This window comes from Megalobrama amblycephala, linkage group LG21 (assembly GCF_018812025.1).
Source record: "Megalobrama amblycephala isolate DHTTF-2021 linkage group LG21, ASM1881202v1, whole genome shotgun sequence".
NCBI lineage: Eukaryota > Metazoa > Chordata > Actinopteri > Cypriniformes > Xenocyprididae > Megalobrama > Megalobrama amblycephala.
In genome coordinates this window covers 9,109,209-9,128,037 of record NC_063064.1, presented here as the reverse complement: position 1 = coordinate 9,128,037, position 18,829 = coordinate 9,109,209, and the positions used below count along the sequence as shown (strand labels likewise).

The window sequence follows — 18,829 nt, the reverse complement described above, 5'->3', positions numbered from 1 at the left end:
GGTCCTTCAGGCGATGTTCTCTCTAAAGTACAGCATATATACAGATACAACCAGATGCAGAGATGAAGATCCAATGAAATGGCTTGATGAGGGCAGTTTTATGTCCTTGGAAGTTGGGGTGTATCGATTCTAATATCGGTTTTAAGCCATATTCAATACAAATGAAGTGATGGCACACAAAACATGATTTTTAAACAGAACAATGTATCTCAATATAATATTGTACTGCAATGATCCATTGTTGGTCAAGATTTTTTAGGATAAGTATTGACATTTTTTGGATAAAACTCACAGCTTTTAAAATAAGCAATAATTTAAAATTCTAAACAAATTAAAAACAAAACACCAAAAACTAGAATTAACAGTTTTATACAAGTGAATTTAGCCATCACAACCTTATAATGTACAGTATGAAAAATGGATATTCATTTTGAGATTTGCTTAAAATTGCATTTACTGATTAAAGTGTTATTAGATTTCAATGATTAACGATACTGACTAACAATATCTTGTTATTGCTAACTAAAACTACTACAAAAAACATTTTTGTTAACGGAAATAAAACATTTTATATAAATAAATCTTAAACTAAATAAACATTTTGAAAATAATTGATACATTTAAGTTCTAAAAGTACTAAGATTTCTAAAATCGAAATAAAAATATTTCTAAAAATGAATAAAAAAATAAATTTCACAAAATGAAAAAAACTATAACAGTATTTAAATAATACTATTAAAACTATTAAAATATTAAAACTATAAATAATACTATTAAAACTACTAAAACATTTTTGTTAAAGGTGCTCCAAGCGATCCTGGCTGGAGTAACTTCCTGTTGACGTTCGAAGTGTTGTCAAACAAAACAGAGGCTAGCTAGACCTCCCTCCTCCTCCCCCTCCCCTCCGCGCTTCCTGAAACAGTCATGAACGCGCATTTAAAATCATTCTTGTCGGTTATTGGCTGGAGCATGTTTATTATGATTCGTGGTCCAGGCTGCACCAGTTTGTTTTTGTTGCCGTTTTCCGAGCTTGTGGCGACTACAGAGACCGCGTTTTTTTACAGTGTGTTCAGGGGACAGGCAGCTAGCGGATAGTGAGGAGATGTTTGCTGTATGTGACAAAAAGTGTTTTGGCCTAAAAACGCGTGACATCACTTAGAGCACCTTTAATTTAAATAAAGCTTAAATAAAATATTTTTTATAAATAAGCCTTAAACTAAATGAAAAATTTGAAAATAACTGATAAATTTAAGTTATAAATAAATTAAAGTTTTAAATAATACTAAAACTGAAATAAAAATAAATTAAAACTATTTAAAAATATTTTCAAAAATGACAAACACAACAAAATCACTAAAAATTAAACTAAAATTAAAATAAAAACTGAAAAAAATTCACAATATTAATAAAAACTATAATAGTTTTTAAATAATACTAATAAAAGATACTGATTTCAAACAATTTCAATACATTTTCAACAATTATTGGAAAATATAACATATATATCTGTAATATAGCCAAAGAATAACACAAGACGCATCACTCGTATTGTTTTGAATGGGAGAAAGTGCAACAAGCAATATGGCAGAATAAGTCCAGCCTTCTAAATAAGAGTCAATCGTCGATTGGTAAAGTCATCGCGTCACTGCAGCGGCCGTTAGAACAGTGGTCTCAATTCCTGAAGGGCCACAGCTCTGCACAGTTTTGCTCCAACCCTAATCAAACACACCTGATCCAGCTAATCAAGGTCTTCAGCATTACTAGAAACTTCCAAGCAGGTATGAGTTGGAGCTGGTTGGAGCTAAACTATGCAGAGCTGTGGCTCTCCAGGAACTGAATTTGAGACCACTGTGTTAGAAGCTACAGTTCCTAAAGAAACAGTTAGCTTGATCCAGCCTGAAAAATACCGTTATTTTGTTATGATTCGAGCATTTAGAAACAAAATTTATGAGACAGTTGTTGTCAAATTTCATAGGTGATGATATCAAATATGAAATTTAATCGAAAGCTTGGCAAACAGCTTTGGAGAATTATATTTATAAATATCTAACATCATTAATTCACTCAGGTATCTTTTTCCGGTAAATTTGGTCATTTTATAATTTAGCGTCTCTTAGTCACACACTGGATTTGCCGTAAACAGGCCTTTGCACATCGAAATGCTATCACTTTCTGTTAATCTTCTTCAGCACACAAATCTCTGCAGTTTTCTGGGTCATGGTACCTTGTGACCCAGTTCTGCCTATGGAACTTTTCTAAATGATAAACTGCATTTGCTGCACGCAGTCATCTACATAAAAGATCACTTTTTAGCACAGCACCAGATCATGATCCCAGACCCTTTAAACAGCCGAAACAGGACAGTGTGTCACCTGCCATAGGTCACATTATTCACCCAATCTGTTCCTCTGTCCAAGAGATTTCCCTGCATGTGAGCCTTCAAAACTGCGTGATCATGCAGTAACAACCGTGAGTGGTGAGAGAAGGGATTATTGGGACGGCTGAAGAGGCTGAGGGGGGATGAATGGGATCTGAGCCGTTCGATTGGTCGAGAGCAGCGGGACTGATCCCTACAGATGGCTCTGGTTACCATGGCAATGGAAGGATCAGCATCAGCATCCTTCCAGAAAGCGGCGCGCACTAGCATGACGTTCACACAAACAGCCCGTGCCTCATCAGCATAATTAAAACGTATATTTACAGCTTCATCCATCATCGACCTAAATATTTTCTGCTGTCACTTACAATATTTTCTTCCTCTGACCTTGTCGTTCTCCTCTTCCTGTCCATGTATGCTATACATGCCCTCAGAATAAATGCTCATACACATCTGCTCCTTCTAAAGCTCATCCCTTCCGTTTGAGGGGGCTGGATCTGAACAAACCCCCTCCGACAACCAGAAATAATTCCTTTCCCTCACAGAAAACACAGAGAAAGATGAAAAGGACACAAAGAGAGAAAGAGCGATATGAAACAGAGAAACTGTGGGAAGGAGAAGAGCTACCAAAATAGCTTCAAGAAGACACAAACAGGAAGGTTGAGAGAAAGAGGATAGGAGAAGATGAAGATGCACCTGAAACAACCAGGATGAAAAACACATCTTTAACCGTTATATAACAATAACTCAACGCTGAATCAACCATGTCTCTACAGACAAACGCAAACACTCTCAAGGACACAGGAGAGATACGCAGGCTCTCAGGATGCTCCATCCTACCTGACAGTTAAAGCCAGTATTCTCAGAGGATCTGTGCTGCATGCTGTCTGCAGCGAGTCCCGACGACCGTCCCTTATCCCAAGGAGAGGAAATGCACCAGAGAGCAGCTGAGGTTCCTCTGCGCACCTCTCGCCGCACTAACCCTTCTGACACAGCAGTAACCCTGTTCGCTGGGGCTGTGTTGTCCAACTGTTGAGAACAAGACGTGCAGCCTGTGTTTGACAGACGTCCCTCCACCAATCAGAGCGGAGATTAGAGTGCCGACATCACTGGCTGCGTGGACTGGTATTTGAGCTCGGGCTGTATGAGCGCGTGTGCTCTGTGATTCACGCTCTGTGTGTGAGTGTTTTGGATGGTGTGTGCGGCTCTGAGCTCCCTCCTCTCATTATTCCAGCTAAAACATCCACATCCTTATGTGTCTAATGCATGATGGGAAATGTAGTGTTTCCTTCTTAACCTTTTTAGAGACACACAGACTGCTGTTTAATGTTTATACAATTAGACTTATTTATTCTATTAGAATCAACTTTAAGATTTTGTCTACAAAACAAGCAAATATCTAAATGATACAGGCAAAAACATTTCTTTCATTTTCCATTTTTCAGATGTTACAACAAGGGTTGTATACCCCTAAATGAAATTAAATTCCGGAATTTAATTTAAATTAAAAAGTTTCTATTTCAAATTTGAAATTTGGCCATTAAAATAAAGTTTGAAGATGAAAATCAGCAGAAGATTAATGGATGGAAATAGGTTGGTTGCAATCACGTGGTTCTGGTGACGCGCAAAATTCCGGTGGAGGGCAAGCAGTGAAAAAGTCCTTTCTGTGCTGATTTAGAAAGGCATAAACAGAAAATCACAACATATGTTGGACGTGAACCTTATGTTATGAAGAGGAGCGACTTTTCCACTGAATTTAAAGACTTGACTGCCATCGAGAAGGCAGATATAGAGAATGTAAAGCTGCCGTCACGCCGCGTTCTGTTCTAGTCTGGTTTGTTTATATCGCGCTGCATTTCTGCTAGTGAAATTAGGGCAGTATTTTGACTTTCTGTGTTAAATGTGAAAAATGTTGCCATTGTAGGTCATTTATGCTGAATCGAGAATCGCAACAGGAGCTCACGTCATCGTTCAGGGAAAAAACTGGAAGGTGTAATACAATTTTCGCCTTTTCTACGTGTAAAAACGCACTAAGGGAAGCAGGCTGAGGAGGTGACAGGGAGATGCTGTATAGCAAATATAATGTCACTGATTGAACCCACTCCCTATCACTCAATAAAATAATCACATTGCTGAGTGTTTTTGAAAGTTTTGTATTTTGTTTTGGTTTAATAAATAACATTACATTTGCAAGTATGACTCTCACTCGGCTTGTGAATGAGCATAACATGCTGCACGCGGCCACTACAAAACTGTTCACAAGCTTCTATGGGTTTGATTTTGGTTGTCATTTGTTGAAATAAATACAAAAAAAAAAACAGTGTCTGTCATAGACTGTAACAAAGGGTGCCCTCCGATTGTTCTCCGTGGTCATATGGGAAAGTGAATATTTACAAAGACAACATTAAAACTACACTTACATTTAAAGGTCCTGTTTTTCGTGGTTTTTTGAAGCTTTGATTGTGTTTATAGTGTGCAATATAACGTGTTCATGTTTCGCGTGTCAAAAAAACACAGTATTTTTCACATAATTTACTTATCTGTATAACGCTGTTTCCACTGTCATAAAAACGTGCTGATGACTTCCTTGTTCTATGAAGTCCCTCCTTCAGAAATATGTAACGAGTTCTGATTGTGTCAGCGGTTCCTGTGTTGTGATTCGACAGCAGCTTAGCGAACCTTGCCCGGAAAGGTCACGCCTCTTACCATAACGTGGAGATGCACGCGCTCAGTGTTATTGTAAACATGTCTTTAATTTTACCCTATCAATCTGAGCCGGAATCAGACCCGGTGATTGGACTGCGGGATGAAAATAACAGCGTTTCGACGACATGGCGACAAACACACTCTACAAACGCAACTCTTGTGTATTCCTGTGGGCAGAGGTTAGTCAAAAAACTGTTTTAGTGACGTCATTAAAGAAGGAAGTAGAGGGATGTAGTCCAAACTGGCCGTTCGATGTAGGCGACTTCTGTTAAATAAAATATCTGGCTTGGCATTGAACTTTGAGCTTTAAAATTTTACAGATTTTATTTATACTCTAACAACAACATTACACACTAAAGTTTGAAACATGGGATCACGAAGAACGGGACCTTTAACGTTACATCCTTCCAACAAAGAAATGGAACGACTTCTGTCAGCTTGTTAAACGTTTATTTATTTGGACATTTTCTACCATATGATGGCTGAAGCAGCAGCGCGTGACACTGTTCTCATGGTAACCAGATCAACATTGTGAACGGAATTCTACAAAACTGAAGTGAAAACATCAAATTACCATTCAATGGGATAAAATAGCTTCTCTTCCCTGCAAACGATACCTTGAAGAATGTAACCAAGTCAAAAACAAATAAGGTAAGCAGTATCAGCAGACGCAAAACGCTATAAAAAGGTGACAACTTTTAAAGTTAAAAAACAATATAAGTTATGTAAATGATAAAAGCTCCTTGTGGGTTCTCGGTTTGATCGATTTGAGCAACCATAAACGACGCAAAACATACGAATTTTGAGTTTTTGTTAGGATTTCTTTATAGAAAAATCACTCCCTGCCCTCCAGCCGCATTTCGCGTGCAGCAGTGACGTCATGTGCAAACAACCTATAACCTTTCATGTAGTGTGTAGGCTAACATAGTTCTAAGTGAATGAAAACATCCTGCAAAGTTTTAAATCTGAAAGTGCACCGTATATAAAGTTATTGTCTCTCAAAAGTAAGAGTCGACTCTGAGTCAATTAAACGAGTCGTTTGTAAAAACGAATCCCAAGCCATTTCGTTGTGATGTCACAATGAAACATTAGCATATTGCCCGCCCACTTGTTGTGCATGCAGACGCCAAGGAAAATTCATTTTTTCAACAACACCACAGCAGTACAATCTTTTGTAGTGTTCAAACCTCAAACCTCATGGAGTTTAACGCAGGATTCAAAAAACGCTTGGTCTTAAAATATGGATCAATGCCCAGTTTATTTGGACCAGCTTGCTCCTCTGAATCTCAACCTCTAAGTGTGATTAACAATTGATGTTTATATTTTCTAGCGATCGTTCCAAATTCATAGTTTTGTATGTTATGTTGTGTAACGTACACCCTAGTCTGCATGTCTTCTGCTAACTTGCGTTTCTGTAGTTCTGCTATTCAGATGTGGGTCCAATATTGTCTAAAAATGTGTCGATTAATGCAGCTTGTCTGTCTTATTACTTGGAGTAATGAGCAAGGATGGAGCTCGACTTTTACAAAGTGTAATGCATTATCAGCTATTCACATTTGTGAGTTTACAACATAGTTGTGGGCTCGGTTTGCCTACATAACTATAAAACAAACTGTTTTTTTCTTCTGCGTTTTTATTATTACAATAAAGTGGAGCTCTATCTGTATTGTAATAGGATGTTAAGATGCTAGTCCGCGTTAACTAGTTGAAGTATTCTCTCTGTAAACACCCATTGTAATGTCAAACAATGATATAGACATTTTTTACTTTGTTAATAGTTATGACGAAAAAGTCTGTGTACACATCTGGCCTGAATGTTTATCTTATGTTAGAGGTTTTCAGCTTTGCTTGGCATTCTGATAAAGTTCCCACAGGTGCACCTACATAAAGTATAACAGTGACGCTGCTATCACGTCTTATAAATAACGCAAACTAAGGTGACACCACAGAGAAACGTCCTACTCCAGTTGTGATTGTGAATCAGTTTCTGGTTGATCGACTACTTCAGACGTTTCAGCGTCGAACTCTGGCTTGAATTGATATGGTAAATTGATACTATCTTTTCTGTCCATACATTTTATAGAATTTCTTGCGAATTGATAGCTGTCATTCAGTGCATGCAGTAGACCTTTCACAAAGGATTGGGCCATCTGACCAATCAGAGCAGTGTAAGCTCACGGAAAGGAGCTTCAAATGAATCGTTTACAAAACATAGAGAACTGAAGTGAAATTAAATGTATATTATGAAAGTGCCACTAACCGACCACTTATTATTAGGTAGGTACACCTTGCTAGTATCAAGTTGGACCCCCTTTTTCCTTCAGGACTGCCTTAATTCTTCATGACATAGATTCAACAAGGTGCTGAAACATTCCTCAGAGATTTGTCCATATTGGCATGATAACATCACACAGATTTGTCGGCGGCACATCCAGGAAGTGAATCTCTTGTTCCACCACATACCAAAGGTGCTCTATTGGATTGAGATCTGGTGACTGTGGAGGCCATTTGAGTATAGTGAACTTCTGTCATATTCAGGAAACCAGTTTGAGATGTTTTCAGTTTTGTGACACGGTGTGTTATCCTGCTGGAAGTTCCTGCTGCAGTGGCATTTAAACGATGCTCAATTGGAACTTAGAGGCCCAAAGAAAATATCCATTTCAACACCATTTCAGCCCCACCACCAGCCTGAACCGTTGATACAAGACAGGATGGATCCATGTTTCCATGTTGTTATGCCAAATTCTGACCCTATCATCTGACCAAATCGAGACTCATCAGACCAGGCAATGTTTTTTTCATCTATTGTCCAATTTTGGTGCGCCCGTGTGAATTGTAGCCTCAGTTTCCTGTTCTTAGCTGACTTGAGTGGCACCATGTGTGATCTTCTGCTGCTGTAGCTCATCTGCTTCAAGGTTCGCATTCAGAGTTGTGCATTCAGAGAGGCTCTTCTGCAAACCTTGGTTGTAACGAGTGGTTCTTTGAGTTACTGTTGCCTTTCTATCTGCTTGAACCAGTCTCCTCTGATCTCTGGCATCAAAAAGGCTTTTTTACACAAAACTGCCACTAACTGGAGATTTTCTCTTTTTTGGACAATTCTATATGAACCCTAGAAATAGTTGTGCGTGAAAATCCCAGTAGATCAGCAGTTTCTGAAATATTCAAGATCAGCCCGTCTGACACCAACAACCATGCCACATTCAAAGTCACTTAAATCACATTTCTTCCCCATATTTATGCTCAATTTGAAATTCAGCAGATCCTCTTGACCACGTCTAAAGTGAGTTGCTGCCATGTGATTGGATTAGATATTTGCGTCAATGAGCCGCCGGACAGGTATACCTAATAAAGTGGCCAGTGGTTTATGTACAAATAGATAGAGATACAAAAATGTATTTATTATTTTAATATGATTGGTTTTTAATTAATCTACAGTATATCTAAAATGCTTTTATATTCCCACCTTTGAATCACCTTGAGCTGTATTTTATGTTTGAAAGGTGCTATTCAAGTAAAAGAATATAATATTAAAGGGTTAGTTCACCCAAAAATGAAAATTCTATCATTATTTACTCACCCTCATGTCGTTCCACACACGTAAGACCTTCATTCATCTTCGGAACACAAATTAAGATATTTTTGATCAAATCCAATGGCTCAGTGAGGCCTGCATTGCCAGCAAGATAATCAAGATAACACTTTCAGATGCCCAGAAAGCTACTAAAGACATATTTAAAAACAGTTCAGTGACTATGGTGGTTCAACCTTAATGTTATGAAGTGATTTTTGTGCATCAAAAAAAACAAATAATGACTTTATTCAACAATATCTAGAGATAGGATTTCAAAACACTCATGAAGCTTCGAAGCTTTACAAATTTTTTGTTTCGAATCAGTGGTTCGGAGCATGTATCAAACTGCCAAAGTCACGCCCCCCAGTGGTGAACCATTGAAATTTCTAAACACTTATGACGTAACGAAGCCTCGTTTACTGAAATCACATGACTTTGGCAGTTTGTTACCTACATGCTCCGAATCACTGATTCGAAACAAAAGATTTGTAAAGCTTTGAAGCTTCATGATGTTTTGAAATTACCCATTACTAGATATTGTTGAATAAAGTCATTATTTTGTTTGTTTTTTGGCACACAAAAAGTATTCTTGTCACTTCATAACATTAAGGTTGAACCACTGTAGTCACATGAACTGTTTTAAATACATCTTTAGTAGCTTTCTGGGCATCTGAACGTGTTAATTATCTTGCTGGCAATGTAGGCCTCACTGAGTCATTGGATTTTATCAGAAATATATGAATTTGTGTTCTGAAGATGAATGAAGGTCTTATGGGTGTGGAACGACATGAGGGTGAGTAATTAATGACAGAATTTTCATTTTTGGGTGAACTATCCCTTTAATAGCAACTCCAGTTCAAGATCTTAAAAGGTGTTAATTATCAGTGATTGGCCCAGAAATGTCTTATCGATACATCTCTACTCATCACACATTATGTAATAATCTATAGTTTACACTTTCTTGCGAATCGCCATTTCCAGCAAAACCTCTCAGGCGCAGCATTTGACAAACCAACTCTTGGATGATGACATTCCCACGAGCTCTGTGGGCTTTTAAGCAGGGTGTGTTTGGTTATTAGAGTGATGAATTGTGCATGTAGTCCTGTAAATCTCTGGTTATAGAGACATGATGTAGCAGGCTGAGGTTCCCCACAGGTCTCAGAGCTCTATGTCCTCCAGAGCAGCATGTTTCCCCCGGTCACGCCGTCTGCTCACACTGGCTCCTCTCCAGCTCACTATATGTCCAACACTACAAGCTGTCCCCTGTCCCTCTTTAGACTCATGGCTACTCTAGACTAAACAAAGATTCGTGCCTAAAACATCTCAATATCTCTTAAAGTGTACCGGTGACCAAAAGCTTGTGGATGGAGATTTGAATTAACAGTAAGTGACAAGCAATACTGCGTGTCTACAAATATCCAGTCAAGCGGTGTCACTCTCACATGGAGACATTAAAAATTGACTGACAATCAGTCACAACGAATCGCATCATTTGGATGCATGGATCGCTCACTCTCGCAAACAAACTAGTAATTAACTCCAAAATCCACTGCATTGAGCATGCTGTGAAAAGCATAACATAGGAAATAAAGAACTAGGACTCACCCCGTTATCACTAGCAGGACTCTGAACCTGCAGAGGAGCAGAAAGGCAATAAAATCACTCAAACCATCACTGAGTATTTACACAGTACACATCATTACAGTCAGAAAGATCTTAGACTTTTACAACCTACATGCAATGTTTTTCTTAAAGCATAAGCATAAAACATTACCAAAAAATCATAAACTCACTTAAATAGAAATGTAACATTTGTATTCATGTTGGTTTTATGTGGTTTTGAAAAACCATACCATTTTCAAGAAACATTGACATCCGACTCTAAAATTGTTATATGGTGTAACCATCAACTAAAAGTATTAGTGTATTTTCCTTAAACCTTGAATACATGTGAGTGTACACATTTTAATCATAATTGAAATAAAAAATGTCATTTATTTTTCTAGATAAAACATATTTTATCAAATATCATGAATTATTTTTGGTACGTTTTTGGGGAGTCACACCACATGACATTTTACTAATGAACTAACCTTGTCTTGTCAAAAAGGAAAAGGTGAAATTATCTGATATTTTAAGAGACCCTGACACACAGTCAAGAGGGTGCTCTCTCTATGCTGTGGAGAGTAAGGCGGGTGGCGTTAGCTTACAACTAACCTGAGTTCGAATCCAACTTTTACCGAACTCACTCTTTTCCCATTGCATATCAGCTCAGAGAGGCATTTATTTTAAATAAAAATTAAATATATTTGAAAAGTGGAAATAAAGTACCTAATGGTGTTTAACAGTGGCAATAAAGTGTTTAAAGGGTATAGTTATAGGTTCTCCACCCACGGTTTCGGTACGCACTTGCACCGCGATTCATCTTAAATCTGACGACGCATCTATAATGTGGTTTGTTGAAAATAACAACACGTGCAGAGTTTGGCTAATGTATGTTTCTGTCGATGGATATGCACTCTGGCTTCCCAATATTTTACAACAGCAATAATCAAAAAACATGGACAAAACAGTCACTTTTTGTAAACTTTGTTTAATAGGAGTGCCATATTCTCTGATATAACTAGTAATTTACGCAGTCATCACCTGGGTGTTGATAGCGCACGAGCGCAGGTGAGACCTGAACAGGACACATTGCTGTGTTTAAACTAAACTCATTTAAGCCTTGACAATTTAAACCTTCAAGCGCGCGTGCTGTGAGAAGATTTGTGTGCGCTCCTCCGAAGCCTGCACTCTAAAAAATGCTGGGTTAAAAACAACCCAAGTTGGGTTGAAAATGGACAAACCCAGCGATTGGGTTGTTTTAACCCAGCGGTAGGGTTAAATGTTTGCCCAACCTGCTGGGTAGTTTTATTTAACTCAACTATTGTTTAAATATTACTGTATTGCTAAATCAAAATTAACCCAAAGTATGTTGGAAATGAACATTTATTAATGTTCAATGAATAATTATTAAACAATAAACATTTATTAAATTGCTTATTAATACATGTATATTAATAAACTATTAAACTATTACATTTATATTAATAAAATATTAAAGCTTATTAATAAACATTCACCTTTTGTCTATTATTGTTGCCTCTAATTGCATCTGGTTTTTAATTTCCCAACTATTTTGGGTTCATTTTAAGCTAGCCATATAGCAATTTTTAAACAATAGTTGGTTTAAATAAAACTACCCAGCAGGTTGGGCAAACATTTAACCCAACCGCTGGGTTAAAACAACCCAGTCGCTGGGTTTGTCCATTTTCAACCCAACTTGAGTTGTTTTTAACCCAGCATTTTTTAGAGTGTGCAAACGGAAAGCTGCATCTCAGACAGCAGGCAAATATTGAGTTCTCTTTCAAGTCTTGCATTTGAATGGACAAATTCACACAAAAATTATGTCAACATGCCATTCTTGGCAAGTATCTTAGCAAACATAGTCGGTTATGTCTTAAGTGAACATAAACAGTCTAGAAAGACAACACATGTGTATCAGTGTCAGTATTTTGGATCCATGCATTATGTCTTAAAGGTGCCCTTGATCCAAAAATTGAATTTACCTTGGCATAGTTAAATAACAAGAGTTCAGTACATGGAAAAGACATACAGTGAGTCTCAAACTCCATTGTTTCCTCCTTCTTATATAAATCTCATTTGTTTAAAAGACCTCCGAAGAACAGGCGAATCTCAACATAACACCGACTGTTACGTAACAGTCAGGATCATTAATATGTACGCCCCCAATATTTGCATATGCCAGCCCATGTTCCCAACATTATGAAAGGCATTAGACAAGGGCAGCCAGTATTAACGTCTGAATCTGTGCACAGCCGAATCATCAGACTAGGTAAGCAAGCAAGGACAATAGCGAAAAATGGCAGATGGAGCAATAATAACTGACATGATTCATGATAACATGATATTTTTAGTGATATTTGTAAATTGTCTTTCTAAATGTTTCGTTAGCATGTTGCTAATGTACTGTTAAATGTGGTTAAAGTTACCATCGTTTCTTACTGTATTCACGGAGACAAGAGCCGACGCTATTTTCATTTTTAAACACTTGCAGTCTGTATAATTCATAAACACAACTTCATTCTCTATAAAACTCTCCAACAGTGTGTAATGTTAGCCGTTAGCCACAGAGCATAGCCTCAAACTCATTCATAACCAAATGTAAACATTCAAATAAACACTGTACTTATGCGATTAGACATGCTGCATGACGAACACTTTGTAAAGATCCATTTTGAGGGTTATATTAGCTGTTTGAACTTTTTTTATGTTGTTAAAGGCAAGGGCGAGCTCCGTGGGTGGAGAGCATGAGCAATTAAAGGGCCAGCAGCCCTGAATCGGCTCATTTATAATGATGCCCCAGAATAGGCAGTTAAAAAAATTAATAAAAAATAATCTATGGGGTATTTTGAGCTGAAACTTCACAGACACATTCAGGGGACACCTTAGACTTATATTACATCTTTTAAAAAAAAGTTCTAGGGCACCTTTAATGTACAAGGAAATCACTCACTTCTCTTGACTGAATAGCTTTTGTCACTTTAATAATGATTAATATTTATTTAATTCATCCAGTGAATATTATATTCATTGCAATGTTATCTTACATTTGATAATTTTATTCAACTTTTGTACCTGAAAACTACAGTTAGATACCTAAATAACCCGAAAAGCAGTTTATTTTATTTGTATCTTTGCTTTATTGTATTTATTTGAGCTGTTGCTTGTAGTTTTTGTATTTGTTCTTATATTCTTTATTTTTATTTGACAGTTGTCCTTTTTTTCTCTGAACATATACCGAACCGTACCGAAACGGTGAGCCTAAAACCGCAATGTGTAATTTGAACCGTTACACTCCTACAGTATATGTTGCTAATACGGCATACTGTTTTATAATATACCATAACACACTGAGGTGCAAATAGAATCTGTCTTTACAAGCATTTACAATAAGTATAAATAGCATCAAACAACTATTTACACTTGGTTCAAAGAAACGTTATTATTTATTTATTTATTTATTTATTTATTTATTTATTATTTTCCTTCACCTCATCTATATTTTGTGCCTAGGAAGAGAACAACTTCAAACTTTAAATGTGTATACATCAGGATAATTTTGTCAACTTTTAGGAGCACACTAAAGTAGGACCTCAACGCTAACAGACATGCACTAAAAGCCTCAAAACTCCCATTTTGAAAGATTAACCGCAAAGACTGAACACATGATTCAGAAGATCAGATGAGTGAATAGCTTATTTAGTAACACAAAAAAATAAAGTAATTTCTGTGCTAAGGTTAAAGGACTTATTTATTCACTCTTCTTTGACCTGTTTTATCACACACATCAGCATTCAGGGCACCAGCTGCAGCTAAGCGGGCAGTGACTTATGATGGTCAGAAAAGGCCCTCTGGGACACAGATCACTGGCATCAGTTCAGCTCACACTGAGAGCTACAGATAAATGTACCAGCCCAGTGGATTCAGTCGGCGCACCAGAAACAATTCAACCGACCGCTGGATCTCTGCCAGTGACGTCGTGTTCAATCTGTCCCTTAGCTCAGCCAAAAGATCACAAAAAACATATTTTTATTTTATATATTTGAGCAGCATTTTTAAGTCATTTCTACTTATTCTTCAGTTTTTAAACCTTTATGACATATATAAATTGCAAAAATTGATCCTTTAATTTAAAGGGTTTGTTCACCCCAAAATGAAAATTCATTAAAATGAAATTAATTACTCGCCCTCATGTTGTTCCACACCCGTAAGACCTTCGTTCATCTTCGGAACACAAATTAAGATATTTGTCATACAATCCGATGGCTCAGTGAGGCCTGCATTGACAGCAAGATAATTAACACTTTCAATGCCCAGAAAGCTACTAAAGTGGTTCAACCTTAATGTTATGAAGCGGTGAGGAAAAAAAAAACAAACAAAAAAACAACTTTATTCAACAATATCTAGTGATGGGTGATTTCAAAACACCGCTTCATGAAGCTTTGAAGCTTTACGAATCTTTTGTTCCGAATCAGTGTTTCGAAATTTCAATGGTTCACCTCTGAGGGTGTGACGCTCCGAACCACTGATTCGAAACAAAAGATTCGTAAAGCTTTGAAGCTTCATGAAGCAGTTTTTTGACATCGCCCATCACTAGATATTGTTGAAAAGTCATTATTTAGTTTTTTTGTCACACAAAAAGTATTCTTGTTGCTTCATAACATTAAGGTAGAACCTCTGTAGTCACATGAACTGTTTTAAATATGTCTTTAGCTTTCTGGGCATTTAAAGTGTTAATTGTCTTGCTGGCAATACATTGCCTGGCAAGTCCAGAATTATATATCTTCTACAAGATATATCAGTCTGGTCAGTCCGCCCTCCGTCGCGCCTCGAGTCAAGTCCAAACCGTACCGTGCAATCAGATTAGTTTATTTCAGTGACACAAACAGCGTCACTCTAGTGCGGCGAAAGTCCTTTCAATATCAACAAAGATTGCGCACGCGAGACCCGAAAGTTTGTTCTATTCAGCCGTGAATTTTAAATGACCAAAAACACATTAATTATTTACTTTTCGCTGTTGACTCTCTTGTCGCTTTGCTAACGTCATATCCGCCCTTCTCTGATTGGTTTACTCCGCTTCCTGTTTGCTCGGATTTGCTACGCCCTAGAAATCGAATTGATTCAATGGCGACCAGACTCATCCACTGGTACAGCGGTGAGGCTGGATTTTCCAGGCAAGGCAATACAGGCCTCACTGAAAAATATCTTAATTTGTGTTCCAAAGATGAACGAAGGTCTTATGGGTGTGGAACGACATGAGGGTGAATAATTAATGACAGAATTATCATTTTTTGGGTGAACTAACCCAAAACTAACCCATAAAAATAATGGAATGGAAACTTCCAACACATTCTTCAACACTATGAATATTCTCATGAGGGCAGCATCTGCTTTTTGTCATGCACTATGCTATACTGAAAGTCTGGTTTCTTATGCGTTTATTACATTGCTAAAGTTCAAAAGAGTGTTCAAACAGTCGAAGTGGCTAATAAAGCCTTGCTGCTGCATATGCACAAACTGTACTTAAGGATTTTGTAAGTGTACACTGCCCATAGCAACGTCTGGAATCCTTTGAAGCGTGGACGTAAGGGATTAGACAGGAATGCAAACCACAAACATAGCTGTGAATATATTCTGAGGAGCCAAATGAGTGTGTGTCTTTGCTCAGGATTGCATGGATGGCAGAATCAATAAGACGTGGGCCAACTCTTCTCAACTCCAGCACCAAACTGTCACAGAGGAAGGAGCAGAGACCCTGGCTCTGGCCCACGTTAAGATGGCTGCTGCATTTTTGGGTTGATCCAATTTTTTTTTTTTTTTTTTACAGGGATGAAGAGCAATTACAGTAAGAGGCTAGAGAGTGCTGCTTGTTCTGGGTTCACTTAACCAACAGATTATGAAACACGGGCTGGAAAAGCCATGAAAAGCAATATGCTGCGATTAATTTAGGTGTTTAGGCTGTAAACCACATAACCCACAATGTTCTGATTAGTGGTCAACCAATTTTGGACCCTCATGTCACATGTACTTTTCACATGAACTGTTTCAATTTAAACTGCCAGTGTGAAAGCTACCTGTGACATTTTTCAAAACAGCTTCTTTTATGTACCAAAGTAGAAATGTGACCCTGGACCACAAAACCAGTCATATGTCCACAGGTATATTTGTAGCAATAGCCAATAATACATTGTATGGGTCAAAATTATAGATTTTTCTTTTATGCCAAAAATCATCAGGATATTAAGTAAAGATCATGTTCTATTAAGATATTTTGTAAATTTCCTACCGTAAATATATTTTTTTTTAAAAATGTATTTTTGTGAGTAGATATGCATTGCTAAGGACTTCATTTGGACAACTTTAAAGGCAATTTTCTCAATATTTTTATTTTATTTTATTTTTTTTGCACCGTCAGATTCCAGATTTTCAAATAGCTGTATCTCAGCCAAATACTGTCCCCAAATATTGCTCTAATATTGTCCTAACAAACCATATATCAGTGGAAAGCTTATTTATTCAGCTTTCATATGATGCATAAAAAATCTAAAAATTGAACCTTATGACTGTTTTTTGGTCCAGGGTCACAAATAAAGTCATGCAGGTTTGGAATTATGTCAATAAACGATGGCAGAATTAAAATTTTTGGTAAACTGTCCAACCCAGGCTCAATGGAAAATACATTTGTGCAAAATGTAATTGCTTCTTGCACGTTTTGTGACAATTTCAAAGTGTGATGTCCAGTGAGTGCCGCTAAAAGCATGTTCAGTTAACCAAAACAAACAAGTTTTATTTCATTGGTTGTTGTATGTATCATGCAAATTCGGAAATGAAATGCCTGGTGAGTGGGGCGAAGCAACCATGCCATTTTAGCTTGCTTTTACAAGTCTTTGACAAATCATGACCTGTGTTTCCCAAACGCTCCACATTGTAAACTGTACCAGGTGAGCTACCGAGCAAGTTTACCACATCAGAAAAGTTATACGTATGGAGGATTTATGTGACATAAATTGCCACCTTGGAATTATAAAGTTCTATCTGCATTCTGAGCGGTTTGGAGATACTGAGCTTCCAATTTGTTGCATTCCATTCGACTTTGTAGATAAAACCTTTTTGTTTTCGAAATAAAAAGTCCCAAAATGTACACCTACATAACTTTTTAAAAAAAAATTACATAATGTAAATAAGCGGTTACAGGATTAGAATGTGAAGAACTCAATTTTGTCAAAAGAACCTTATAATTCTTATAATTCCAAGGTGACGAAATGTCAAAACGTATTCGTTTACAACTCATGCACTATGATAAAAGTGTAATAGTGTCTGGTAAACTATACAAGACTTTATTAATCGATAATCTTTCCCTTTAACCATAATATGTGTGAAAGGAAATAATAGATGTTGGTGTTTTATTGTCACAAGTGTTCATTTCATCTAGAAACTGCAGTAAATTATATATAAGCAGTAGGTGTGTCTTTGGAATTTTACAAAAATGCAGGAAAAGGCACGTTTTTCAAATGAGCCTAAGCTGGAGCTATCATTTTAAATTTTTACATATGGCCTCTCCAGCCATAAATATGTACATCCATGGCAATAAATGTAAATGAGGTGAACAAGTGGAATCTCGTGTCAAACGCAATCACACGTGAAGGCCTCATCAAATTCAAGAGTAACGCAGTGGGAATTTGATGTATATGCCACTCATGAGAATGCTAAACAGACACACACATACACACACTAACATATACACTCCATACTGTACATCACTACACATTACTAAACGTGTGTAATTAAATGCATAATCCACGCTAGACGGTGTTTGTCACCCTAAACGCCGTATCCATGTAACATGAGCCATTTCCTAGTAAATGAGTCTGTATTAAAGGTGCGATGAATAATTAAAACACAATGTCTTCCAATGGTGGTGGGTGAATGATGCCCATAATGGGCTCCAACCCAATGCAGCTCGAACCACCGACACCTCTTTTCCGCAACACGCAACAGCATCATGTCATTGTTCTTCCATTGACGGATCCCATATGAAAGATGAAACAGGTTCTTACCGCAGGAAGCAGCGGCTCCATCTGCGCTCCTTGGTCTTTCACATCCATCCCTGATATTTTGGCTTAGCCTATATCGTCTTGTTCGTCTGTGGTGGTTTTTCTCTAAAATGCTGATAGGAAGGTGGAGAAAATGTCATGTATGTTGATGTGGTTTCGTCAGCGGAGTAGTAACCGTTGGCTTTTTCGCTCTTTCTTCATTCGCGCGCGTCCGTGCGTGCGCTCCTTCAGCGTGTCATTTGCGCTCGCGTGACGCAGCTGCGACCGGCAGCACGTGAGTTAACAGAAACCACCGGGATGTGATGGATAAATGGATGAAACACTCCGGGGACAAACGGATACTTGAGGCTTACTACAGTGTGAGAATTATTTATAGAGCGCGCTGAGTTCAACAAATGCCAAACCTAAAGACAAAAAAAAATGTGCTTCAGGTTATATATATATATAAAAAAATAATTTTAAATCAGTGAAAAATGTTTTTGATATTCTATATACCAA

The 18,829-nt window shown here is 37.4% G+C and overlaps 1 protein-coding gene across 7 annotated transcripts in view; it reads right to left on the bottom strand.

Annotated features, from left to right (window-relative positions):
* slc4a10a (solute carrier family 4 member 10a) overlaps positions 1–18,646 on the bottom strand; it is a 66,865-nt gene extending 48,219 nt beyond the window's left edge. For 2 of the 7 annotated variants that reach the window (XM_048172428.1, XM_048172423.1), the window contains exons 1-2: positions 18,335–18,641; positions 10,260–10,286 (exon numbers count right to left, since the gene is read on the bottom strand). In XM_048172428.1, coding sequence (XP_048028385.1) covers positions 10,260–10,286; positions 18,335–18,382 — 75 coding nt within the window. In that variant the 5' untranslated portion in view covers positions 18,383–18,641. Of the gene's footprint in view, positions 1–3,217; positions 3,573–10,259; positions 10,287–18,334 lie in introns of those variants that run through there. The other 5 variants (XM_048172430.1, XM_048172426.1, XM_048172424.1 and 2 more) reach the window with 5 other exon arrangements.
* Positions 18,647–18,829: the final 183 nt, after the last annotated feature.